This window comes from Thunnus maccoyii, chromosome 6 (assembly GCF_910596095.1).
Source record: "Thunnus maccoyii chromosome 6, fThuMac1.1, whole genome shotgun sequence".
NCBI classification, from domain to species: Eukaryota; Metazoa; Chordata; class Actinopteri; order Scombriformes; family Scombridae; genus Thunnus; species Thunnus maccoyii.
The window spans coordinates 20,015,256-20,043,048 of NC_056538.1; the positions used below are offsets into that span (position 1 = coordinate 20,015,256).

Sequence of the window (27,793 nt, forward strand, 5' to 3'; positions counted from 1 at the left end):
CCCAATGGGAAAATATAAAAGGGGGATCCTTTGTTATTTTGTCTTATAACACCTCAGAATGAAGCAATGTCTACTTTAGCAACTCAGATATTACATTTATAGACTTCTAATTGATTTTGCTGATGACATTTTGTAAAAAAAACTGGTTTGTAGCTGGATTATGTTTACGGAAAATGTTTTTCTAGTGTAGCACCTTTTAACTTGAAATGTTAAAAAAAAACAAATGCTTAAAGTCACTGTTAACTTTCAGCATTAAACCAAAACCTCAATCTTTTCCTGAACTTATTTAAGTGCAGTGATGCCTAAACATAACCATAAAACCAGTTTTATCATAATTGCACTTCTGTATGCAATGTTACAAAGATGAAGACATGGGAATAAAATCAACAAGACAAAAACCAGTAAAATAGACAAAATATAAACTGAATCTAATAAAATGTCAAGTACAACTAAGCGATACAAATGAATTTTAAAAGATCAGTGATTTTAAGGAAGATAATGATTTGATGAGCCTGACCTTCATGTTTTAGTTGCTAACAACTAAGACATGAAGGTCACTTGAAAATAAGTGTGAGTGTTGCAGATTTGTTCAATATCAACACTTTGTAACCAGCCAGATACATTTATTAATAACTTTTCTTCATTTTGTGGTTTGATAAGTGGAATCCAGGCGGCAGATTTTATTACAAAACTTCATTGTAGGAGACGGTTGACTCCTTGTCATATGTTGCATTTGAGTTGTGAGCACTGATTTTGAGATTTTTGTTACAATTTAATAGCTTTTAGAGGTCAGACACACTCAAAGTATCTAGTTATGTCAAAGAAAAACAATGACTAAAGACACTTAAGAGTGATATCAATCTTCTCATTTAACTCTCATCAACAAAGAGAAAAAGTTTAATTCCCAAAATGTTGAAGTATTCTTTTATTAATAATTTTTAAACATTGCACAGGATTCTCGGCTTGACTTGTCTCTATGTAAGTGTTTCATTTTTATCACAAACCAAAACATTTCCCATCACAAAAAGTGTCATTTAAAGTGATTTTCATGTTTCACTTTTTTGTTTCTGAGCCTCTCTTTTTATTGTTTGTCAAGGTTTTTCTTTTTCTTGTAAAGCAGGACTTCACACTACTGTAAAGTCAGAAAAAACTCACATCACAGTGGGTTTAATCTCTTCTGTTTTAATGCCTTTTCACACACAATCCTGCCATACGTCCAGCGATAAAGCAGCTGGATTCTTGAAACAGTTCAAGCGAGCACCATAAGTTTTTGGTTTTATTGCGTTTTTTGGAGTTCCTGTAAGATTCCAGTTGAAATAAAACATTTGCTAATGTTCAGTCGGCCTCCTGTTTACTGTTTCTTTTGTGACTCACCATAAAGCCAGAGGAACTCCTGAGGCGCTGTCTCTGTACACCGGTATAAAACATGTGATTGTGCACCACAGGGTGAATAGTTGAGGAGTCCATGTGAGCCTCTGTTTCTGTGAAATTGTTTTCCTTATAGCTACAGACGTCAGGCAACAAGCCAGTTCAATTTCCTCAGTTGAAGGTAAAAAGAAACTGGAATTTCTTTTGCAGCTGATTAATGCTTGTTCTTAGCAGGGAGGCAACCTGGACCAGAATCAGGTATGTTGTTTCATAAATATTGGTCTTTGCTGAGCACAGAGGGTGGACGTTTTAAAGGCTCAGAGTCAAGTAGTCAAACTGGGAGGTGGATTCTTTGGGACAAGACAAGACCGGCAACTACAAAGAATACACAGTAAGGAAGGAGTGTAAAAGTGTAAAAGAGCAATAAGTTTAAAACTACAAACATCTATGAATATATCTATAAATCTGCAGGAAACTGAAACTGCACCTGACTAAAGTTTTAGTCAGTTGATTAGTTAATTCATCTGCAATAATTGTGATAATCAAGTAATTCAGTAGATCAGTTTTCAGTCAAAAAATGCTGCACATTTGTTTAATTTAATATTCAAAGTTTGACAAGACAATAATAAGTCAGATCAAGTGTAAATAGTAAAACAATTCACAAAATTTTCAAGAAATAAAGATGATGAAAATTTAATAAAATGAAATAGATTTAAAATCAATAATAATAATAATAATAATAATAATAATATAAAAAACTAGATATAATAATAATAATCATAACAATAATAATAATAATAAAGTTACATTCCACCGCTGGTTTTGTTCAGATAAAACAAGAGACTTGAAGATGTTTTCTGACATTTCACAAACTAAACAATCAATGAATCAAGTAAATAATGAAACAATAATGGAAATAATGTGACAGTTTACAGTTTTATGACCATTAATACAACCTGAGCTCACAGAAATACGTGAAATGACCACAACCTCTTAACACCACATTACGTGCTGGTGGCACGTAATGTGTTAAAATAATGTAGGTTACCGTGGAAACGACGCCAACGGAAAGTCAATTAGGATCCTTTGTGGTGGTGGACACATGAATGCCCTGATTCAACAATGTCACACAAAGGGCGGTGGTTAATGTTGTTTTCTAGTATAGAAAACTGTGTTTTATTGTTGACTGAATTTATTAGAGCACCTTAGTTACTTTTTAGTTCTCTAAAAACTTTGTGTTGTGTGTGATAAAACTGTCATTTTGATATAATGAGGAAGGTTTAAGATTGTTCCCTTATGTTATTAAGAAGGCAATTATATTCCTGTTTTATCATTTTCCCCTAATGATAATAATAATAATTAAAACTATGATAATATGAATATTGGAGCTCCTACATCATCTGTGTTAAATAAATATTTGCAGTTGCCTGTACATCGTTGCAAGGCTGATAAATAGTTATATATTTCTCAGATGTATTTTCTTTCATAACAACAATAATAACGACAAAGGATCCTAATTGACTTTCCATTGTTTCCATGGTAGCCTACATCATTTTAACACATCACCACCACGTAATGTAGGTGATGTGAGGTAATTTGGGACATCAGGTATAATGGGACATATAAGCTTTGAGGCACTCTGCTCTTTAAATATTAGCAGCCAATCACTGAAAAGGTCATTGAATTGTTGCTACAATACTACTTAACATAAAACAATCACCGTCCCATTTTATCAAACAGCGTTTTGTAAAATGGGACAAGAATTTCAGCTAAATTGGGACAGTTGTTTAAGTGTTAATATTTGCAATAAGATTGTGATTTAATCAATTTTATAGGCTTTTTCTTGTATTATTTTGACCATGTCACACATTTTGCCTTACACATATACACAACACGCTAAGCTAATGTACATTAGTCTAGGCTAATGTGCATTAGCCTAAGCTAATGTGTGTACATTAGCCTAGGCTAATGTATGTACATTAGTCTAAGCTAATTAGCCATGTCACACATTTTGCCTCGCACAGATACACAATATGCTAGGCTAATGTGCATTAGCCTAGGCTAATGTAGGTAAAAAAAAGTTAATCAGAGTTTATTCATTCATGCTAGCTCTGTTCACTTGCTAGCTCTGAACAGTTTAGTAGCCTAAAACTAACATTTTGTAAAACTATTTATTATAGACATGGTACAAAGGAAAGAGACAGGGAAGAAAAGACAGGGAGAGAATGTCAAGGTAAAATACAATCAGTGGAGAGAGGACAGGATGGAGGGTGCCATTAAAGAATATAGGGAGGCAGTAGAGGCAGGGCAGAATCCCAAACTAAGATTCTTGGCAAGAGCATGGGACGTGCCAAAGTCAACTTTGGAAAGACAGGTCAATGGGAAGATCAGTGGCTCCAAACATGCCTCTGGCAGGAAACCCTACCTGTCAGAGGCAGCAGAAAAAGAACTTTCCAGCATAATAAAAATGCTATCTCATCGTGGTTTCCCCTTGGGCAAGAAAGATATTCAAAAGCTTGCTTTTAGCTTTGCCAAAGCTAATGGCATTAAATGCTTTTCGGAAGCCAAGGGTTCAGCTGGTTACCACTGGTTCAACAATTTCATGAAACGTCACAAAGAACTGAAGATCAAAAAACCTGAAAGAAAACCTGGGATGAAATATGAAACATTTAAGAGTTATGTTAAGGTTTAAGGTTAAATCATTTTTTAATTATTTTTGTATTCATACAACACCTGATTCCCTATTTTACTCTGTTCAGCCCTTCTATTACTATGTTCAATTGTACTATATACTATATGTTCAAATAAAAAAAAATATTTCAGCTGAACATGAATGTCCCACTTTACCTTACCAGTTGTCCCATTTTACCTGAACATGCCAACAACGTGAGAGAAGGGATCTTGGTGTGTTTGAAGGTCTGTAGTTTCTAAACAAGTATACTTTACAACATCATTTCAAAAGAGGAATACTGCAGAGATTCGTGATAATTTATAAAAACATTGGCGGAGTGAGTAACTAGCTTTTTTGATGGTCTCCTGGTAATTTTACCAAAAAGTGTCCCAAATTACCTGATTCATAACAACAATAATAACGACAAAGGATCCTATTTGACTTTCCGTTGTTTCCATGGTAACCTACATCATTTTAACACATCACCACCACGTAATGTAAGTGTTCAGAGGTCGTGGTCATTTCATGTATTTCTGTGTGTATCGGGTTGATTAATTAATTACAGCAGGCTACACGTCACATGTTGTGAAGCAGAGCTGACAGGACAGGTGAGTATTCAGGCCGATGACCAGGGGGGACAAACCGCCTTTCAACCTGCAGTTCCGTCTTCAGGGACAACAGTTTGTTTGTTTGCTGTCTTCAAATAGCCATTAACTAACAGCAGTTGCTGTCTGACGTGTTGTGTGATGATGATGATGATGATGCCAGAAGCGCTCAAAGTTTGTGAGGACAGAGGTTGAAGCTGAACTCCGCGGATGCAGGTGAGGTCATGTAGCAGCATAAGTTTGTCTCTGACTAACTGTTAGATGAAAAAAGCTTCATATTTCTATCAGAATAGTTCATGTTGCTGATCAAATGTATTGAATTCTCTTTTCTCGTTGACTGTATGGATTCTTGCTAATTTGGTGGCAATTAATGTATGAAGTACATGTGAAGCAACAACCAGTAACTGTTGCTCATTTTTAATTGTGCATATTTGTTAATGGTGACTAGAGCTGCAACAATTTGTCGATTAATCGATTTGTTGGCAGCTATTACATTACACTATTACATTTTTAAGAGGAAAATTTCCTAATTAAATGTGAATATTTTCTGGTTTCTTCAGTCTTCTATGACAGTAAACTGAATATACTTAGGTTGTGGACAAAACAAGAGATTTGAGGTTGCGTGTTGGGCTTTTGGTTAACAGTGATCAACATTTTTCACCATTTTCTGAAATTTATAGACCAAACAAGAAAGTAATCAACAGATTAATCAATACTGAAAATAATCCTTAGATGCAGCCTTAATGTGAGCACCAGATATTCATGATACATCCTACATTAAATCATCTTTAGTTTGTTTTGTAGCCTAATCATTTATGTTTTATAGTCACCTACTATTAATACACTGCAGAAACACACACTTCAGCTTTAAAAAACTTTTAAAGAATGAATCTAAAAGGTAATATTTAAGAAAATGTGAACATATATAAAGTTAGAGTCAAACTTGATATTCTGTGCAAAATACATTCAACATATATCAATTAATTATTCTGAGTCATTTTTTAAGAAGAAATATTCCAAATTCTCTGATTCCACCTTCTCAAATGTGAATATTTTCAGGTTTCTTTAGTCTTCAATGATAGTAAACTAAACATCTTTGATAATGAATGTTTGTTGGGACAAAACTAGAATCTAAAGACATTTTTCACAGTTTTCTTAAACATTATGGACCAAATAGCTAATCGATTAATCAAGAACAGAACTGACCAATTAATCAGTAATGAAAATATTTAGTTTCAGCCCTACTGTGATTAAGCCTTAAAAGTGTATTCAGTCTGTTGACCAATCAGCTGATGCCTGAAACCATTAGGTTTCAGGCTGATGCACATGCAAACATGAAATACAAACAAATGGAGGAAGCGCTCATAAAAACGTTGTTAGGTATGATAATTTATCAAACCACTGAATATATTTAATCCATGCTGTCATATTTATCTTGTGGTGGAATGAAGACTACATTTATAGAGTTAAAGGGTCTCTGAGGTGATTTTTAGGTTTTTTTAGGTTTTAGTTACTTTAATCCTTTCATGCATGAATTAAGATAACCTCAGTCAGGATTTTTACTCTCCTTTCGGCATGAAAAATAATATTTGAGCTTCATATTTTTTAAACATGCATTTGTCAAGGAGTTTTTCACATGTCCACTCAGATGGACAGCATGCGTTTGAGTTTTCAATTGAAGGAATATGTATTTAACAAACCAATGAATAAAATGATATATTATTTGAAAACTGTAAAATAATATATATTTTCAAAGCTGTTAAACTAATGTTTTAGCATATTCTAATACTGTTCAATGCAATGCAAAAATGTTGAACCTTGGTCCTAAGTCCTCAGCCTCTCCCCTCTGTCTTACTGCATTTATTAGCACATGAGCTACAGATGACTTGAAATGCAGAAGATCCTTCTTTTCTAATCCAGACATTTTTTGAGGTGCCAGGCATTTCCTCAGCATCCTCAGGATCCTTAACCCACTTAGCCCCCTCAGCATCCTCAGCATTCTCAGTTCCCTCAGTATCCTTAGCCCCCTCAAAACTGCAAATTACATTCTCATAACATAAATCAATTGATTTACAGACAAAAAAGTTACTGCAGATGAAGTATTTTGAAGAACAACAAAGTTGCAGTAACAGTATAATTGTAGTTGAAATATAGTCAGTGATGCATGATGTCCAATTTAGTGGACAGATGATTAATCATCATTTTCTCCCAACATACAATCAATACTTGGAAATTTTAACAGTTTTGTTACTCCTTAGTTGTTACTTGATGTTACAAAATTTTATTCACCTGCAAGGGTCTACTACCATGAAAGGATTGGCAAGATATTCCTGAGCTGCCGAGCGTTTCCAGCCGGCCGGCCGGCGGTCATCTTTGTTTTGAGTAATTTGTGTTGCACTCACAAAGGCTGGCCAATTGGATGGAAGTGTATGGGATGACACACTAGTGTCCACTGTGGTGGCTGATGTGCAACTATATATATAAGAAAATGGGTATTGAATAGCTGTCCACTGTAGTGACCACTATGCATGAAAGGGTCAAATAGAACCACAAGCATCAGCAGTTTTGTTTAATTTGTTTGTTGGGGAGATGTTTTACAGGAGATGTGCTCACTTTTCACACTTTCACTCAGATTTGTTTAATGATTCACCTTTTCTGCCATTAAAGCATCCTCTGACACGTCATGACTGTCATTATGACTGGACTTATGTCCTGTATTAACTATTATGACACGGTAGATTAGGTCTTAGAACATCCTGTATTAATCATTCCCTGGATCTTCATTAAATTGAATGGCTAAAATTAGACACAAATTTACCTTATTTGAACTTAGAGACTGTGTCAGTTGTGAGTGAGAGTTTCCACAAAGGATATTTCTGTCAACTGGTGCTTGTTATGCCGGTGTATGTTGGTTCAGGCCTCTTAAGTTTAGACCTTAATGCGGAAATGAATACTTAGATGTTCATTATAAAAAAAGAGGGGGGGGGGGCATATTAAGCTTACATCAGCTTGTCAGCAAGGTAGAAAAACATGTTGCAAGCAAAGCGTTCAGAGCGACTGAAGCCGGACTGTTTACTTTCAGAGAGCATTTCTACATACGTTAAACTTTTGGAACTTTGACCATGTTAAACATAGATATCCGATATCATACCAGTATATAAATAACATAAAATCACTAAAAGCATGATACGTCCACTACCAAAAATAAATCATATAACTAAGTGTAATGTAAAAGGGGTCACTTGTAGAGACAAACCCACAGAGTTCCCCTCAGCACAACGCTTCATTTTAACATCTTTTAGCTCATTGTTTTAGTTTTCTGACCTGCAAATTTGTTGCGTTGGTTGCATCTCGCCCAACCTCACTGTACAGCACCAAACTGCAGACGACATCAGCGACTAGTTGGTGAACATAGAGGAGCATTTAGCAGTTACAGAGTGAGATGATTCTCTCAGGAGTTGGTGGAGACCATAACAGAGCTAAAACGAGAATGAATATTAAGTACAAGTGTTGTATTTTCAGTTTGTTCAGCTGCAACAAGTGGCTAAAATAATGCATCTTTTAAAGAAACCATAGGAGACATGTGGTGTTACAGTTGGTGCTAAAGGTGTAACTAGGCTACCAGTGGCCTCTTTCTGTTTGGGGACAGTGGCAAGTGATCAAATGCTTCCTCGCTGGGTCTTTCCTTGGGCTTAGCCGTGCCTCAGGAATGTGCTGGCATGCTGGTAGAACAGTAGGGATTTATCCGTGGTGTCAGCCCCTATCTGGCCTGTTGATTCGCAGTCCACTGGACTGCAACAAGCCCCCGCGCACTGGCACACAAGAGCAGGACCTGATGGGACTGCAGCATCACTGTGGGATCATGAGTGCTGAGAGGGGGGCAGAGACGGTGCACCACCAATAATAAATACAAAAACAGCCTTTAAAGGAATAATTTCACATTTTGAGAAAAACGCTTGTTTGCTTTTTTTTTTTTTTCCATTTTTGTGTTCAGACAGAGCCAGGCTAACTGTTTCCATGTTTCCAGTCTTTATGTTATGTTAAAGTCCCTCTCCACTCAAAAATGTGGTTTCCTTTTGTTCCTTCACTGTGCAGAATGATGTATGTGCAGAATTTGACACTAAAAGGCTGTTTTCACATTTAACTGCTGAAAGTGGAAATTTTCTCAGTGCTCATTGAATATCTGACTGTAAGGGGTGGGCCCATGAGCCTGATTTAGCCAATCCTGGTCCAGTATTCAGCTTCGACTAGTGTAATGTGGAAACTTGAAGCCTCCAGTGCACAGACGCTGAGAATGGACTTTACCGTGAAGTAGGAGACATCTTGTGTCCAGCAGATAAACTTCTGAAATGAAATAAATTTGCATATTCATAGATACTGCCAATTTTAATTAGGTAGAAGGAGTAGATGATGTTTTAAGGATTTTAACGTAGTAATCAAACTTTTTTGTGTGGAAAAAACATATCAGACACACATTATTGTTTCAAGCAGAGTGTTTTTATGTCTTAATAAATGTGTGGAGGGATCTTTAAGCTAACCGTCTCCTGGCTTTAGCTTCATATTTGGCAACTTTGAGATAAAGTTCTGCTAGGTTCAGACTGAAATATCTCAACAACTATTTGATGAATTTCCATAAAGTTTTGCACAGATATTCATGATCCCCAGAGAATCAATCCTAAAAACTTTGGTGATCTCTTAACTTTTCGTCTAGTGCCGCCATCATCATGTTAAATTTTTAATGTGTCCAATACTTTTGATTTATTACCAAATACCTGCAAAACTAATAACATTCCCATCATCCGCAGCTATACTTTCTGTTTCATGCTAAATAAATAGCAAATGTTAGCATGCTAACATGCTAATCTATGAAGGTGAACATTGGAAACATGACACCTGCTAAACATTAGCATGTTAGCATTGTCATTGGGGCTGTAACTCACAATTATTTTCATTATCGATTAATCTGTTTATTATTTCCGTGATTAATCAATTTGTCATTTGGTCTTTAAAATGTCAGAAAATGCTAAAATATGTTGATCACTTTCTCAAAGCCCAAGATGCAACTTAGAACATCTTGTTTTTAGTCCACAACCCAAAGATATTCAGTTTACTATCATAGACGACTGAAGAAACCAGAAAATATTCCCTTTTATGAAGCTGAAACCAGAGAATTTTAGTATTTTTTCTTTTAAAAATGACTTAAAATCAAAATAGCAGGCGATTAATTTCCTATGCTTTACTCTAATTGACATTGTGAGCATGTTAGCATTTAGCTAAAAGCACTGCTGTCCTATTGTCAGACAGATTCTGTAAATTATATAATATGAGAGTTTGTGGTAGGTCAACAGGACAAATACCCTGATGAATTATTTAGGGGGAAAAAACAATAGTGTGAAACATCAGAGATTTCCATTGTTTTGCAGCTCAACCCAGAAAATATTGAGAAAATGCTGAGAAAAAGTATTTAACTGCAGCCAAGTTGAAGGATAAAAGTCTTAAATATTTCTAAAATGGTGACATATTGTGTGTCTGTGGTGTTTAATAGTTTACTTGTTGTACAGCTGTGAGTTGTACAACACAATTTAAAGCTGTATTACTAATTATTTCTACATTACTGAGGAGTGTCAAACCACCTGATGGTTTTAGTACTGATGATCACATCTATAACACTGCACTGGATGTAAATGTCCCAAAAGCTGTGAGGCCTAACTGGCCTAAGAGGGTCTCGCCTTAACATCTGATTATGTAATCCTGGCAACACAATGGGGATTTAATTAGTGCAAATTAGCTTCACTCGACCGGCTCAGTGTCGTGTATAAAGGGTGGGTGGGCTGTGTGATCGTCCGCTGAAGGTATTTTCTCCCACCAACTAGCTGAGGAGGGAATGCAAACAGGGATAACTGAGGAGAGGACGATACCACCCACCCCCCTCCCCAACTCACATGACTACGATTAGAGCAGAGGAGGAGTGTGGTGGGACAGACAGAGGGAGAGATGGTGAGCACGATGAATGACATTTTTCCGACTTCAGCGCACAGATCACATCCAAGAGCCCAACTTGCCTTTGATTGCCAGCTGAGGGTTGTCCACTTTTCTGGGGTAATTAAGATTCAAACTATGGACTGATAACACTGATATTTGATGCATTTGTCTTGAATTTTGATTACCATGTGTTACTTGTGCAAAGTTTGTTATGAGTCACATGTGCAATCTGTTTTATTCATGAGTTACAGTATGTTGTGTGTGCAGGAGTGAATACAGTTAGTTCCATTTATAGTTAGATTTTAATTTAATATTGGTGGAAAATAACTAAGAACATTTACTCAAATACTGTACTTAAGTACAGTTTTGATGTACTTGTACTTTACTTGAGTATTTCCACTTTATGCAACTTTATACTTTTCATTACATTTGAATATACATTTCAGAGGGGGAGATTGCACATTTTACTGCTGTACATCTGACAGATGTAGTTTGCAGATTAATATTTCACATACAAAACATATGATCACAGTATGAAATATAAGCAGCAGCATATACAGCTGTTAAATTATCTCCACTTTAAGCAGCTGCAACACAATTAAAATGCTTACACATTCTTGCATCATTCATAATAATCCAATAACATAATTTATCTAACCAAGGAGGGTTGAATCAAGGTTAACTGGACTTGGTTGAAGATACTTGAAGACGTTTCATCCAAGGGGCTTCTTCAGTTCTAACTGGCTGGTGGGGAGTCCCAGGTATTCAACCTACATGGGGTCATTGTCAAGGTCATTGATACCACTTGGTTCGTTGGTGCTCCTGGCTGGTTTCTCTACTTTGATGTAGATAGCCTCCTTCACTCCTCTTTCAACATCAAAGTTGAGAAACAATCCCTCAACAGAGGAGAAGGTTTACGGCACCACTTATCCCCCATCTACACTCCAACTATTGTTGTTTACACTTGGCCTCAGGTGATTCCAACAACTAACAACTGTTGTGTCAACAGTTGGGAGCACTAACAAACCAAGTCATATCAAGTAAATGGTAAATAGACTGCACTTATATAGTGCCTTTCTAGTCTTCTGACTACTCAAAGCGCTTTTACACTACAAGCCACATTCACCCGTTCACACACATATTCATACACTGATGGCAGGGGCTGCCATGCAAGGTATCAACTTATGCATGAGCGGGATCTAATCATTTACACACCTATTTGAGCACTTTGGGGTTCAGTATCTTGCCCAAGGACACTCCGACACTTCGAGGAGCTGGGAATCGAAGCGCCAATCTTCCGATAAGTGGATGACCTGCACAACCTCCTGAACCACAGTCGCCCCACAAATCAAGGACCTTGATAACGAGGTTAAATACCTGGCATTTCCCACCAGTCAGTTAGAACTGAAGAAGCCCCATGGATGAAACATCTTCAGGTATCTACAACCAAGTCCAGTTGCCCTCGATTCAAACCCTCCTTGGAGAACCAGGACCTGGATGACTGAGAATCTTCATAGATATAATTTATCTAACACTCTCGGGGAGCTTTTGCACATTTAGGGTTTAATTATTTTCTTTTTTCTCTCTCAGATTTGACTATTATTGATTTTTTTATATTACACCCATGTGTGTTGTTTGCATGTATGAAGTAATTTAGTGCCTATACTCTCAGTTGCAGGTATGAGGGTGCTACACTGGTGCGTACTGGGACTGACCACCCTGCTGTTGGCGTGTGAGGTCACCATCAGTCAGCTGTGCAACTCCCTCATCACCCTGGTGGTCGCGTTCCAGACACTCTTCATCCTCATGTGGATGGCTCTTCCTCCTATTCAAAGTGCAAATGTAAAAAGATCTCAGCCTTCCTCTCTGGACGCAGCTGCGTCTCCTCCACATGCTCCCTCCTCATCATCAGCACTTCCTTCCATCCCGGCCACAGAGTCATCCATCGAACCTTCACGTGTCCTGCAGACAGCCACCGATGAGTCAAGCGTTCCTGTTGAACCTCCCAATCCTCAGCCTAACCACGAAACAGCATCAGTGGTCAACTCTCATGAGCTCATCTCCCCAAATATCTCTCCTCCAGCTCTCGTCTGCGGCCTGTCCTACGCTGACAGCAGGTCTGAGGCTTTCGGAGCTTTCTTTAATGTTCTCGTCCTGGCCTCTCTTAGTATGTCATACTTGCTGGAAATCATCGGCTTTTTCATGGATCCTGAACCAGTACAGCGCCCCCTGCTGCTTGTGGTTGTCGGAGCTGTCAGTCTGCTCCATAAAATCTTGGTGCTCGGGCTGAACTGGGATCAGCTGCAGGGCGAAAGGGGCTGGGCCGCCAGGGGGCAAGAGACCGAATGTCACCTTGAAGTCAACCACAAAGGTAACATTACCAACAATATTTCATCTCATCTGAAATAGTAGACGACATGTTCACAAGAGAGCTGACTGTCCATGCAACTTTCCAATAACACCCCGTCATGAGTATTTATAAGTCTTTATTAATGATTGATAAATATTTGCTAATGCTTTATAGCTCATCAACTTTTGGGTTGCCAGGTTGTGGCTGATGTTTATCCTCCTCCGGTAGTACACTTACTTTGTCTTTTTAGCTCTTAAGTTTGTTAGAAAGAACCCTCCACTGGATTGTTTGACATCTGACCTTCTGCAAAACTAAAGACTTGGTGTATTATTATAAGAAGCTGTTATTAATTACTTATTAACATTTCCAACTGCAGAATTGATGGTCTGTTAGAAAGTGAAAAACTCATGACTTTTTATCAATGACTTGACTATTTCTGGCCTACCAGAGAGATTTTCTACAACATGGAAAACCCAACAATTACTTCTTATTAATGGTTTATAACTGATCTAAAACATCAGTAAATTACATATAAACCCTTTATAATGAGTGATTAGAAAGTAGTACCCAATAACTTACTTACATACTAGTTATAATCCATGGTAGAAATGAATTACTCAATTACTGTACTTTACAATTTTGAGTTACTTGTGCTTTTCTTGAGTACTTAAATTTTCAGCAACTTTGTAGTTCTATTCCACTACATTTCAGAGGGAAATTCTACTCTGCATTTATCTTAAAGCTTTAGTTAATGTCAAAGAACAGTGAAACATGTGAAAGTCAAAACTCAACCCTAAAATTTATTTTTTTTGTTCATGACATCAACTGTCTGTTATTAGGGAAAAGAAACACAATGACTGTGTTGTATGTAACAGTGTGTAAATTATTATCTGTTACATAAAACTCATTTTATTTTATTCATCTCATCAGGATGGTTTAATTTCACTACGACACTACTGTACTCGGCTAAAAGAAACTACAACAGCCATAATTCATGTAGGCTATGGACAACAGTGCCTGTCTGTGGGCAAACCCAAAATAATATTTCACAACAATCAGTTTTTAATGTTTTATTAGTGACTAATCAAAACTCAGGTTTAGTCTAATTTTCAGGACAAACAGGACAGAATTCAGGATTTGGGAAAACTGCTCGTAATTCGGAACTGTCCTCAATTTTTCAGGATGTCTGGTCACCCTAATCTGAGTACTTCCTCCACCACTAGTTATAATGTTATACTAAGTGTCAGAAAAGGTCACATGAAAACAGCATACTCACAGTTTTCAAACTATGGTTTTAATGAGGATTTTAGCCTTAAATTTGACTTTAAAGGAATAGTTAGACATTTTGGGAAATACAATTATTCACAGAGTGCCAGATGAGAGTCTGTAAAATATGAAGCTAAACCCAGTAGTCGGGTAGCTTAGCTTAGCACAAAGACTGGAATCAGAGGGAAAGAGCTAGCCTGACTCTGTCCAAAGAGAACAAAAGCACATTATATCTCATTTGTTCAATTCATACAAAAAGCAAAGTGTAAAAATGACACATTGTTAGCTGTTTCCCCTTGTTTCCAGGCTAAGCTAAGCTAATAGGATGCTAGTTGTAGCGTCATAGTTATCGTACAGACATGAGAGTGTTATCGAAGCTAACTCATGATTTTTCTGACTGGAATATGGACACATGACATCCAGTTTCAGTTGGTTAACAACATAAATCTAATTGATCTAATATGAGATACAGTAGTTAGTTGTTAAATGTGTGACTATCAAACTTTTCATTGTAGTTTAGGATTTAAGTCTAATGTCATGTTTCTGGTTTAAGACATGTTGCTGCAGTTCTAGTGAATTAATTTTGTAAAATGTGGCGTATTTAACAGCTCACCATGATGCATGAAGCATATTTGAAAATGCTTTTGCACTTTTTTCCACCATAAATATGTTCAATTACAGAATTAAGATGCTATTAAAATTGACAAAGTTCAGCGTGAGTTTCAAGTTAAGTGTAAAGTTAAGTTAAGTGTAAATGTGCTTGTCCAGGTGATGATATTGCTCTGACATGTTTCACTTTGAAGTAGCTGCCAAGTGTATATTCAGCTGTAAGGAACATCAAACAGTGTCCATGTTTGTTTTTCATTCCTCTGTTCGACTCCCACAGCCTTGGCTGAAGAGGAAAACCAGACTGAACCACGGCAAGTCCTGGATGATGTTAGCCAAGTCCAATCTGCTGTGGACGACGTGCTCCACAATGGGGCGCTTGTCCTCTGCAACCCGGGAGCCTCCACTATCCCTGAAACTGACTCTCAGGCCCCAGAGCAACAGCAAGAGGTCCACCCGCACCCAGCAGCTCCACAGGACAGCCAGGACTGTGAAGTAGAGAAGGGCGTTGTGGATTTGAAGGCCTGCAAGTGTGAGAGTCATTCAAAAGACATCGCAGAGATTTCTAAAGACAGTACCTGCGTAGGACATCTCGGTAAGGCAGATGTGTCTCCCTTAGTGTCCCTTGGAGAAAGAGACATTTGAATTCAATGCACATGTGTTTTTTTTAAAGATTTGGTCTTCATATGTGACCAAAATGAAATTGTCTGTTTGGTGTGTGTGAGATGTGTTTGTGCAGGTGAAAATATTCTTACGTGAAACAAATATTGACAAAACAATCTCACCATAAAGTCCATTAGTTGCTATTCTGGAGCTTCTCGGCAGATTTCCCAGTTATCATTGTATTGTAGATGTTATGTCTGTATGTACATACCTGTGGGGAAATTTGAACATCTGCAGCTTCATGTCAGCTGGGTAAACTCCATGTGCTGAGGAAGATCGTGTGAAAGCTCAAAAGCTCCATTAAGGCTACTAATGGACCTTGTGTTGAGATTGTTTTTCCAGCTGCTGTTTCCATGGTGAAGAATGAACTTTCAATCAAAACATCATCAGTGTGATTATTTTACACATGATTTTGCACATAATTGCCATATTGTGAAACGTAAATTTGAAAATATATTATCAGTGTGAAAAAGATTGACTCAACTCAGCCTGTTTCCAGAAACACTGTTTGGACTTCACATCTATCTTGTAAGGGCTCTAAACATAAAATGCTTTATTCTCTAGTGGGAGATGACGTAATGAAAATGTGATGTTTTCCCATGTATTTATGTTTTATTTATAATCTGTACTGTAGCTCTGATCACATGTTTTAAAAAAAGGACTTAAAAGTCATGTGTTTTTATGTTCTTTCCCTTTCAGACAATGAAAAAGCAGTCTGCAAGTCAACGCATCACAATGAGAGCCCTGTACCAAGCAGCCGGTGGCCAGTCTGTCTCCTTTTATTCGTCTTCGTCATTCAGGACCTGTTAACCTCCGTTCTCGGTCTGATCAACAGCCTGGTGATGCTGCTGGTCGGTCCACACTGCCTCCACAGCTCTGGGCCCTGCAGCCTACTGGTTTACCTGGATCCTTGCCTCTCCGTACTGGCTGTGATTACATTGATGACCATAGTTACGCCACAGGTCAGGCTATGTGCGTTTATATCATTCCATTTAGTTTAAATGCTTTTAAGCACATAGCTGAAGCTCCCTGTTGCTCATATTAAACACAGCTGTATCCAAACCAGTAATGAAATTTGCTATTGTTTCACTGGTAAATCTCCTCTCCAGGGTCGCAGGTTTGGGCTGCTGCTGCTACAGGGCATACCTCCACACATTTGTGTGTCTGATCTTGGACAGAGGATTATGAGTGTGCCTGGAGTGCAGGCCGTGCATGACCTCCACATCTGGCAGCTGACTGATTCATTGATGGTGGCTTCTGTGCATGTGCACTGCCATGCTGGGTTTCCGACACACAGGTAAAGTAGCAAAATTTGACTTTCGTACTGGTAGAGGACAATATACACACAAATATTATTAAAAAATGGTGCGAGGCTTTAGTATATTTCCTGGCAAAATACATGATAAACTACCAGCTTCCAACTGCACAGTACACACCTCCCACCAACATGAGTCAGCTGTAACACTAAACACCACATGCTGCAACTGAGAACACATGAAAACTAGTTAGAAAGTGAACAGATAAGACAAATAGACTGCAAGAGTAATGGATGAGTGACGCATGCTACTCCAAATGCTAACTTGACCAACCCTACTGAAAAAAGAGAAAGAGACAATCCCAAGATGACTGTTTGTCATTGTCATACAGTTAATTGTGTTAAATAACATCCATTTTTTAAAATATCATTATCATTATCCTCTGTAGGATTAAGATTGTACTTCACAAAATAATACATACCTGCTCTAAGGAAAGAAATCTGAGGTTTTATTGTTTAACATTCTTTAAAACTGCACTGGGCAACCTCAAATATTTGTTGCTCTAAATGGCACTGAGAGATCTGACATCAATAAACTATACGCAGCATGCTGGTGTTTGTGGGCTTTTTATAAGTTTTGTATTCCACTGATTTATCACTTCCTCTGCGGTGAAGAGTCCATGCTCGATAAAAGACTTTAATTTGGCCAGTCTGGGGAAATCGTCTAGATATGAGCTGGGAGGGATGGGATGTTCTTCTTTGTGTGGTACATGGATTAATATATATATAGATATGTTTTCAGCCTGAGTAGAACAAAGCATTTTACAAAGCCTTTCATTCACTAAAGCACACACAAACACTCTCAAACTAATAGTGGTTTGTAAATACATATATTTTTAGAGTTAAACCTCCATTAATAGACCTTTTAAGCCACTTGGCAGCAGCACAACAAGTTGTAAACACAACATTGGCCTACAATCGCAGTATGGAGTTGTTTTTGAATAATTACATATTCAGCAGATACGGGGTGACGTGAGCATTCATTGCAACCCAGTATTCACTCTCCTTTTATCTTTGTTTATGCTCTCTAATAACTCCTGAGGAAAACATCTGGCTCGTTAGCTGCAAATTGCTCCACTATGTTCTCCAGCTAGTCACTAACTTTATCTGTCTGCTGTTTGGTGCTGGGCAGGAAGCTTACAGGGAGTTTAACAGTGCTTTTTTGCTAAAAAAAAAAAAAAAAAATAGAGCAGTGAGAGACAAACAAAACTATGAAGTTGCAGACCAAAAAACCAAAACAATGAAAGACGCTGAAACGCTCTGTAAGGCTGAGGGAAACTACAAAGTCAGGTTATTCTATGTGGGTTTGTGATCCTTTTCACTTCGACAAAGTCATTTAAATGTATAAAAATATTGATTGGTGCAGCTTTAAGTTTAGCCTGATGTGGCTCCAAAGAGATTATCCTGCTTATCTATTGCTGCAACCATGACAAAAACAAGATCCTTTTCATGTTATATTTTTTTCTCATTATTAGTAGGTACCAAATTATTCAGTTTTAACAAGAAAGTTTTCCTGTTATAACAACATGTCATTTTATCTTGTTGTATCACAAAACTTTCTTGTTATTACACAAACTCAACTGATCTCAAACAGAAGTGGCACATCAGTTAGAATAATTGGCAAATACTTGTTTATATGGTTTGATTAAGTTTTTATTTCATGTTGAGCACAGCTAAAGGTATGATCCATCTATACCTGCTTATCCTGTGCTGGGTCGCAGGGGGTTGGAGCCAGTCACACCTCACGTTGGGCAACAGGTGGGGTCGACCCTGGACCATCAGTGTCACAGAGCAGACACATACAGACAGATAATTCACATATAGAGGTGGTTGGTGACTATTTTCATATGTTTGTTTTTGTCCAGATTAAACCTACATGTTTTATTAATGTCCAGGTGTGCTGATCTGATGTTGGGGGTCACCAAAGTGCTGCAGAGTGTAGGAGTGAGCTGCTGCACCGTACAGCCAGAGTTTGTTGCCTGCTCAGCATCCTCTGCAGGCAGCCAGGGTGGCGCTTCCCCAGTCGTCGAGGACCCCTCCCTGCCTCCTGTCCTGGCCTGCAGCCTGGCCTGTGGAGAGGCCTGTGCTGGGAGTATGTGCTGCACTCCCGTCGGGGAAACAAAAACAAAGGAAGAGCCTGAACAGACACCGGTGATCGAAAACACCAATCAATGACCGTCGGTTTTAGCAAAATTACACTGGAGGAAAATAAATGAATGATCGGATATCCAGATGTCCAGATGGTGAATGGAGAAATCAACATATTTGAAAGTGTCATTTCTATCATGACTGCTCATTTTCATTGAAATATGTCAGTCACCAAAGATTCCTGCGTAATATCAAGTCTGTCAAAGGATTAACTGGAAAGATTTTTATGTTGCATCATTTGTATCTGGAAACTGTATTCTAATAAAAACACAAGTGTCTCCTCTCATTTTTAATATAGGTCAACTTATTTGATCGAGGGAAACTGACAGATCAGAGCTGCAAAGTGAAGTACAAAACAGATGCAGTTTAAGTGACTTAAACTTGCAATAACAGTTTTGGCCACTTGGAGGCAGCAGGAAACATGACACACAGTCCTCACCTTGAAAGGTGAAATCAACAAACGGTTGCTTTTAATACATCCAGCAGACACGGAGCACCAATATAATTAATTTGCAGTTGTAGCTGGCGAATGTAAGTCCAATATATACTCTGTTTTAGCTGTTTTTGGTTCCGGCCCCCGAGGGAAATGTCATTTGATGCTTTAGTAGCCACAATAGAATCTACGACGACACCTTCTTTATTTAGTATTTTACACATGAGACTCATCATTCATGTGAGGAAAAAGTCAGTTTTATTGAAACAGCATCCATTTTGTTCATTTATGTGTTTAGAAGTTATAATGTAGTTGGAGGAAATATAAATTAAAACAGTGAATTATGAATTAAACTCATTAAACATGAACATTAAAGATTCATAATTTTAAAAAAGAACATGGCCACAAATTTTTTTTTAAAAATCACAAAAAAATCTCAATTTTAGACACTGCTGCTCTTCATACTCCTCTATGGACCCTCTCATTCTGTCTTCCCTCCATATGTTGAGTTATCTTCCTTTTCTACTAATTTTCTGTGCTCCTTTACTTATTTTTATCGCACCTCTCTTCTCCTTTCTGTCCCTTTCAGTGTGTGTATCATTTTCCTGTAGGCTACTACGATGTAGATATGATAAGCTACCATCTTAATTTGATTTTTTTTACATATTCAACTATCTCATTAATAAACTGTAAGGTCATAAGGACCGAGATATCTTATACAAACCACCAGATGATATATTATAGACTTATCCACAGGGCTCATCTCTCTACCCGAAGGCTCTGCCAGATGAAAACCAGAGCAGACTCCTACTGTTCTTGTTGTACAGACGACACCATCGGCACATTTATTCACATGATCATTTATTCACTTCCTGGAGGTCAAACGTTTTTGAGAAAATGTTTCTACTGTTCTCTCCACCTCGTTGAGGAGACTGATCCCTGCATCACAAGACATATTACTCTTCAATGATACATACAGAGCAGACGTCTCCTGCTTGCTGGGCTAAAAGGAAACCTCCACATTCTTTATCAATAAAAGGCTCTTTTCATACAGAGATTGCCCAACTAGAGCTCTCCTGTGCAAGGTTAAAAGCATTAAAACCTCAAAAGATTATTTGCTGGACAGAGTTGCTGGAAAAAATCAGACACTTCCTTGAAACTGCATGATTTACTGGTAGTAATGTTATTTTATTGTTACATTTCTGGTTTTGTTTACTATATAAAAGTTGCTTGAACATGGATAAATACATGTCAACATTACCTGTGTTATATCCATATACATATATGTACATCTGTGATACTTCATAATATTTTCCTCAAACTTTAACCTCTTACTTTTACCCCACCTTGAAATAAGATTTCATTCGAGCAGCATGAGACAACTTTAAGTAACTTTCACAAGAGTCTCAGTGATGATGGGGTGATATTGGGGAGTGGGGGCAATGTTTTTGCTGACTTAATTTCTTTCAGGTGTTTTTTTTTTTGTTTGTTTGTTTGTTTGGGTTTTTTTGTTTTTAGTTTTTTTCTTTTGTTTTGTGTAGGTGGGGCTGGACTGGGGGCGGTTTTCTGTATATTATTGTCATATATTAGTTTGCACCTATTACATCTCTGCAGATCTGTTTGATTTTGTGTTGCATTTCTTTATTTACACAATAAATTAATCACAAAAATCTCATTAATCATCATAATCAAAAATCTAAATGTTGCTGGATGAAAACTGCCTGCCTTATTTAAAAAAAGAGCATTTCATTTGTCACTAAGCTCACCGTGACATTGGCTCAGTCAGACAATTTGCAAACTAATACAAAAACTGTTTATTTTTCAGGAGACATTCAGTAATAACAGTAGCAGTGACTTGCTTTCAAAACTCACACAATAAATGATCAAAAAGTGTCCCACTCAACCTGAAGTCCCCCTATATAAACTTTGCTTGTATCTTAGTCTCCTTATACAAAGACAGTGAGAGGAGGTGAGGGTGTTATGGTAAACCAGATTAGACAGAGTGTAACTGAACCAATGATATCTCAACATGCACAATAAACAATACACTGATACTGAAAGAGCATGTTAAAAATCATTTATATTTGTGTTTTATTAAAATCCTGAACGTTTTAGCTGTGGTGACGTCGTCTGGCTCTGACAGCCAATCACAAAGGATCTGCTTTGCATAATACAGCACAGATCAGCGATCACAGTGTCCGTTTTGCTGCGTTTATTCGACAAAAAAAGGCGCTTGAAGGCTTCTAGCACCTTGCTCCATTTTGTGCACACGTCCTCTGTTTAATAAATACAAACCAGATATGAATCATGTTAATGACACCCTGACTGAGTTGTCTGTCGCTGCTATGAGCTATTTATACATCCTGGACGCCTTAGTGTAGATGCCCGGATGAGCCTCGGTGGTCCGGGGTGCAGGCTTCAAACCTGTAGCTGCTTAGCGGCAGAGTGGTTCAATTCCACCTTTCGGGCGTCTGAACGTAAGAAAAATATTACTTATTATGCACACCTCGGTAATTAAAAGTAAAAGTAGTCTCTCACATGAGACACCGAAGATAGTAAAATACCGTTTGTTGTGGTGATATGCCAACCACAGCGTAATGTTCAACACATTACTTAAAAATTATTATTTTTGCTATTTTTGTCCGTTTTAGGGTTTTTTTTCCACAATTGCTAAAAACTACGTCACTTCCGGTCAAACTTTGTCCTTGCACCTCACAATAAAAAGCCAAACGATTTAAAGGAATAGTGACACATTTTTTTCTTCCTTCATTGTTATTCTGCTTAAACTTTACTTTTACTTACTTTACTTTTACTTTATTTTGTTGTTGTGTTTATATATATATATGTATATATGTATACACACACACACACACACACACAAACACACACACACATAAATATAAGGAGTTTGTTTTTTTTAAAAAAATACAATAATACAATAAGCAATACAAAAAGTACACAAAAAGTACAACAGAACATATATAATCCATAAATACATTTTGAATTTGAAGTCTTATTTCTGTGGATCTACATCCGGTTTGCCCGGAAAAAAATACATTGATTGACAGCATACAAGAGCCAATCCGATCATGTTTCAGTGTGGGCGGGCCGGTCAATGCGGAAATTGTGTTGTGTATGAATCGGAGGTTGCATGGTGTCCTTGCCTCCCTGATTTTGAGTTAACGTGGATTTAAAACTCATTCTGTGTTTGGTGGAGATCACTGTTTTGTTGTCACCGGGTAAGACAGACTTTTGATGGTATTTACAACAGTTTATCATGTGCGTAGAAGTCCTGTTTTCATCAAATAAACCGATGTACAATTGTGTTGTTGGCCTGTTAACGAGTAACGTTATGAAAGTAATTTAGTTGTGTTTGTTAGTTTCAATAAATTAATTTTATTTATTTATTTTATTAAAAGAGATTAATCCTCCTAATCTCATAATATGTTGCAAATTAATTGAATATGTCACATCAGTGTTAGGGAACTTTAACCTGCTTCAGTTGTCCTCATCAAGTAAGATATGCAAGAGCTGCTGTTAACTAAGGATTGTTTTCATTATCAGTCAATCTATCAAATGTATCTTTTGTTCAAGCGGCTATTTAAATATTTAATTTGAGATTTAATGACACATCACACAATCACAGGTTGCCACAGTCCAAAGACAACAACATCAACTTGGTCTCTATGATTGTGTTTGGCATTTTTCACAATTTTCTAACGTTTTGAAGACTAAACATTTAATTTTGATGTTTCCATTTAACATAAATGTTCTCAATGTGGTTGTTTCATTTTTAATTTTGATTAGTGTAAATTGGTTGTTGTATGTTTTGTCCTATGTATTCTTTTTAACTGTAAAGTGTTTTAGGACCATGCTGCATTGTGATTCTACACTTTAAATAAAATTGATTGAATTGATTGATATTAAAAAGAAATTGACAGATTATCAGTAATTGAAAATAATCTGAATTTACAGATCTAGAATAGTCTGATGAGGAGTCATATTTGGTGTGAGGACGGAATGACTATAAAGCCTGCTTGATAAATGAGTAAAACAGTTTGTTATTAAAGGATAGGTTCACAATTTTTCTATTTTGTCTTAACCTGTCTGCACCTGACTGATTGCAGGGGTCTGATTTCCTTTTTGAAGTATTAATATTTATTTCTTACCTTGTCCTTATTCTGTCTGTCTTCCAGATTTTGCTTTAAAGACAGTCCATTATGCCTCTTCATAAATACCCCCTCAAAATCTGGGATGCCCTGAAACTGAAGCAGGGCATCTACGCTCGTCTCCCTAAACATTATCTCAAGTCCCTCGAGCAGAAAGAGCCCACAGCCGTCCACTGGAGGCCTCTGGGAGTTCAGTACAGAGCAAACTCAAAGACAGGGCAGAAGGAACGGGTACAGGATGTCCCGATCCCCATCCACTACCCTCCACAGTCCCAGGACGGCCTGTGGGGAGGAGAGGGATGGATATCAGGCTTCAGATACGCCAACGGCGACAAAGTGAGTCTCCAGGAAGATGATTTGCTTTCTTTAAAATATGTATTGTTTACATTTTGTTTGAAGGAAGCAGCTGTTTATTCTTGTCTTCATTGTAAGTGTGAATGACAGGCGCTCAGTATTATATTGTGCCTTTTAAGATTGTAGATACCTTAAACTCCAGACATAAAGCCACAGTATCTCTGTCTGTTGTTTTTATTCACCTCTGAATTGTCTCTTTGCTTAGTTGTCAACTCGTCTGAGGAAGACCTGGAAACCACAATTGTTCAAGAGAGAGCTGTACAGTGAGATCCTCGATCACAAGTTCACCATCACGGTCACAGCTCGCACTCTGGACCTCATCGACGCTGCCTTCGGATTTGACTTTTACATCCTCAAAGTAAGAGAAAACTGTCCGAGTGCTGAAAAAGACACAATTTGGGAACAAAACAACATTTATAACAAGCTCTCTAATTGTCCGACTCATATTAGACACCAAAGGAAGACCTGAACTCAAAGCTGGGGATGGACCTGAAGAGGGCCATGTTACTTCGTCTGGCACGCAAAGACACTGAGCTTTACCCCAACGACTCGGTCAAGAGAGAGAAGGTCTACCACAAATACAAGGTGGGTCACTTGTGTTTTAGTTCACTGAGTGATCTCAAATGTGTTAGTAATTAAGTGATGTCGGTTTATTTCAACCTGGAGCACAAGGTAACTGCCTGAAGCTCAGCTCATGCAGTTCCTTTTCCCTCACAACAGCTGAGAACAAAGCAGCAGTGCTTCTTTGTTGCAGGCTTTTTATGATGCTTACTAAAGGAAGCATAGAGGGTGAACATGTCTTGTGTTTTTGATGAGAAAGACATTTTATATAAATCTTAGGGACAGTAGGCTTGTTTTTAAAAAAATCTATCACATCTCCATTTTCTTCTGCATAGATCCTCAGGAGTTCTTACATGTCACTCTCCTAATTAGATGCAAAAAAGTCAGATTTATTGATTGTCTCTCAGAGATAATACCGTGTACAGTGTCAGATCTGTTTGTTTTGTGATGTCGGTTTATTTCAACCTGATGTATTTCCCATAAATGTGGCCATTGTGGTTTTATGTGTCATGCTAATTTTGCTCTCACAAGCTCTGTTATCAAGATTTGGGGAAATGCACAAAAAGACGTATTATATCGCACAAAACAACAAGTTGCAGGGCAAGCTGCTGAGCCTCTTACAGCTTTCCAAATAAACACGATTTTTACATGAATCTCTTCAAATGTGTCCGAGTCTGAACGAAAGTAAACACAGAAACTAGCCGCCTGTAGCAGCCATTATGGCTTACTGCATAGAGATCTGTATCCAGGGAAACTTGTACGTCGGTTTGTTAATGCCTGAGGCTGTGGATAACTCAGTGTCGTAGATAAATAATATGGATCATGCCCGCAAGTTTCCAAATTACATAGATAAAATGACATGATAGACGATGCGCAGTTTTCATGGACTATACAGCTGGACAATAGAGACTCACATACTGTAATTTCTCACACAGCTTGTTGTGTATAATCACATTTTTCCATTTGTAGTAGTTACACAGCTGATTACTCTCATCTGTGGACATTTTTAGATTTTCTGAGTATGGAAGCAACATGTCTCACTTTTCCTCCTCACTCAGCAGAAGAGGAGAGCTCTAACAGTCCTGTTGCCTTTCTGCCTCCATTCTTCATTTCCTTCACTTCCTCCATTTGTTTTATTTTCTCTCTGTGTACTCCAGCTCAAATAAATACAGTTGGCCATCTAAGTGAAATGACTCATGATCGTTGTCATAATAGTCAGTAGGATAATCTGTCATTCCACTTAGTGTTTTTTATACATGTAAACAAACCAGCATGTGCAGATGAATACACAGGGTGGTTAGGTTAGCCGGCAAGTTGCCCCGGATATAGATCTCTATGCAGTGAGCCATAATGGCTGCTACAGGCAGTTAGTTTCTGTCTACTTTAGTTCAGACTCAGAAACAAACCTTTGAAATGATTCATGTAAAGGTCATGTTTATTTAGAAAGCTGTGGGAGGCTCAGCAGCCTGCCCCAGTTTCGGTCAATTTGTGCAATAATTTTGTGAATCCCCCAAATCTTTATAATGGAGCTGGAGAGAGCAAAGTAAGCATGACACATGGAACCATGGCCACATTTATGGGAAATACATCAGGTTGAAATAAACCAGAATTTCCCTTTAAGACTAATATATCATGTATCAAATAACTTAAAACAACAGTCAGGTGCAACATGAACACTGAAAGAGGTTTTCCTCGCTGTAATCATTCCTCTTGTTCACACTGGCCATTAAAAGATCTTCTTCAAAGTGCTTTCAATGTAAGTTATGGGGGCTAAAATCCACAGTGTGTCCACACAGTCATTTTGTGCAAAAATGTATTTGAAAATTGATCTTAAGCTTAAATGAGTATTCAGCAGTCTGAGTTAGTGAAGTCAAGTGGATATCTGCCACATTTACATTTATTTTAGCATCAAATTCCCTCTTTGTGTTTCCCTGTTGAGCTGTGGTGGAAGTATAGTAACAAAAAGAGGAACTTTGGCACTAAAAAGACTGTAACGATGAAAGATCTACTTGATATGACAAATTTGGACAGGTGAAGCTTCGTATTCGTTTCAAATAAACTTAAATACATTTTTTCACAGAAGGAGGCTTGTGGATTTTGGCCCTAAGTGCATTATGAAGGGATCTTCTAATGGCCAGTGTGAACAGGAGGATTGATTATGGCAAGAAAAGCCTATTTTAATGTTTATTTGGACACCTGTCCTTAAAAAAAAAAAAACAGTGTAATGGTGTGTTTCTTTTTCTTGTTTCCTTCTGGCTGAGCAGCAGTTTGAGGTCCCAGAGGAGGAGGCAGAGTGGATGGGACTGAGTCTGGAGGAAGCTGTGGAGAAACAGAGGCAGTTGGAGCACAAGGTAACTGCCTGAAGCTCAGCTCATGCAGTTCCTTTCCCCTCACAACAGCTGAGAACAAAGCAGCAGTGCTGATGCTTCTTTGTTGCAGGCTTTTTTATGATGCTTACTAAAGGAAGCATAGAGGGTGAACATGTCTTGTGTTTTTGATGAAAAAGACATTTTATATAAATCTTAGAGACTGATTTATTGATTGTCTCTCAGAGATCATAATACCGTGTACAGTGTCAGATCTGTTTGTTTTGTGTGTTCTCATTATGTTTTGTTTGGATCTTTGTCTGGCAGGAGTCTGAGCCTTTGTTCAAGGCCTGCGTGGAAAATCTAGTGGAGGAGCTACACATCCAAAAACTCTCAGAGCCTCATCTCGTCGAGAATAAGTGATGACCAGAGATGTTTGAGCGGGACAAAGGCCGAGAAGTTTCAGACTGGAAACTTAAGTAGGTTGAACTGTTGAGATTCTCCAGATGGTGGTGGGAATATGAGTCACCAAGTTTCTGTCTGAAAAATTTTAACACCCTGGAGAACTTCCTGCAGTTTCAACTTGTATTTCCATCAAGGAACAACACACAAGGTGGAAGTGACACAAATGAATGCGGTCACCTTGGACAATGCTTATTTATTTCAGCTTTGTTTCATTTCCCCTTTCATTTAAGACCTTTTCTGATGCCTTTTTTGGAACTAGGGCAAAGTCACCATCAGTGTAAATATTCCCCAGACAGCTGTGATATAAGGCCCTTGTATAGGATATCTAAAAATAAATAAATAAAAGATTCCCATTTTCTTAAAACCTTGTTTCTGTTAATCTGTTCTCCAATAACTTTGTAATATAGTCCACTAATAATGGATTTTGCTCATTCACTGAAGATTAATATAAGTCTTCTGTTTGTCCGTTAAATATGAAGCTAGAACTAGCAACTAATTAGCTTAGCATAAAGACTTGAAACGGGGGGGGAA

At 37.7% G+C, this 27,793-nt stretch overlaps 2 protein-coding genes and 1 non-coding gene across 11 annotated transcripts; all 3 read left to right on the plus strand.

Moving 5' to 3' along the window:
* The first annotated feature begins 1,429 nt into the window (after positions 1–1,429).
* On the plus strand, positions 1,430–19,260 carry LOC121899338 (zinc transporter 1). Of its 8 annotated transcripts, none has more exons than XM_042415073.1 (8): positions 3,383–4,647; positions 4,747–4,860; positions 10,518–10,641; positions 12,299–12,997; positions 15,129–15,443; positions 16,211–16,473; positions 16,621–16,808; positions 18,722–19,260. In XM_042415073.1, the coding sequence occupies exons 3-8, from the start codon at positions 10,587–10,589 to the stop codon at positions 18,999–19,001; spliced, it is 1,800 nt and encodes a 599-aa protein (XP_042271007.1). In that variant the 5' UTR covers positions 3,383–4,647; positions 4,747–4,860; positions 10,518–10,586; the 3' UTR covers positions 19,002–19,260. The 8 variants fall into 8 exon arrangements, with proteins under 8 accessions (XP_042271013.1, XP_042271015.1, XP_042271014.1 ...); XM_042415074.1 differs by having other exon boundaries at positions 3,383–4,284; XM_042415075.1 differs by lacking the exon at positions 10,518–10,641.
* Positions 19,261–19,442: 182 nt separating this feature from the next.
* Positions 19,443–27,626, plus strand: mrpl28 (mitochondrial ribosomal protein L28). Of its 2 annotated transcripts, none has more exons than XM_042415083.1 (6): positions 19,443–19,505; positions 23,604–23,912; positions 24,136–24,288; positions 24,381–24,515; positions 26,756–26,842; positions 27,125–27,626. In XM_042415083.1, the coding sequence occupies exons 2-6, from the start codon at positions 23,628–23,630 to the stop codon at positions 27,218–27,220; spliced, it is 756 nt and encodes a 251-aa protein (XP_042271017.1). In that variant the 5' UTR covers positions 19,443–19,505; positions 23,604–23,627; the 3' UTR covers positions 27,221–27,626. The 2 variants fall into 2 exon arrangements, with proteins under 2 accessions (XP_042271017.1, XP_042271016.1); XM_042415082.1 differs by lacking the exon at positions 19,443–19,505 and adding an exon at positions 22,511–22,646.
* trnastop-uca lies at positions 21,791–21,877 on the plus strand. The gene has a single exon. It is a non-coding gene; the product is annotated as a tRNA-Sec (tRNA).
* Positions 27,627–27,793: the final 167 nt, after the last annotated feature.

What these genes read in the sequence shown, in the direction of transcription:
- mrpl28 (XM_042415083.1), top strand. Translation starts at nt 23,628, where the DNA reads ATGCCTCTTCATAAATACCCCCTCAAAATCTGGGATGCCCTGAAACTG. An exon ending in AGGTCTACCACAAATACAAG is followed by an intron (nt 24,516 to 26,755) that starts GTGGGTCACTTG and finishes CTGGCTGAGCAG; the next exon opens with CAGTTTGAGGTCCCAGAGGA. An exon ending in AGAGGCAGTTGGAGCACAAG is followed by an intron (nt 26,843 to 27,124) that starts GTAACTGCCTGA and finishes TTTGTCTGGCAG; the next exon opens with GAGTCTGAGCCTTTGTTCAA.
- LOC121899338 (XM_042415073.1), top strand. Translation starts at nt 10,587, where the DNA reads ATGACTACGATTAGAGCAGAGGAGGAGTGTGGTGGGACAGACAGAGGG. An exon ending in GACAGACAGAGGGAGAGATG is followed by an intron (nt 10,642 to 12,298) that starts GTGAGCACGATG and finishes CTATACTCTCAG; the next exon opens with TTGCAGGTATGAGGGTGCTA. An exon ending in CCTTGAAGTCAACCACAAAG is followed by an intron (nt 12,998 to 15,128) that starts GTAACATTACCA and finishes CGACTCCCACAG; the next exon opens with CCTTGGCTGAAGAGGAAAAC.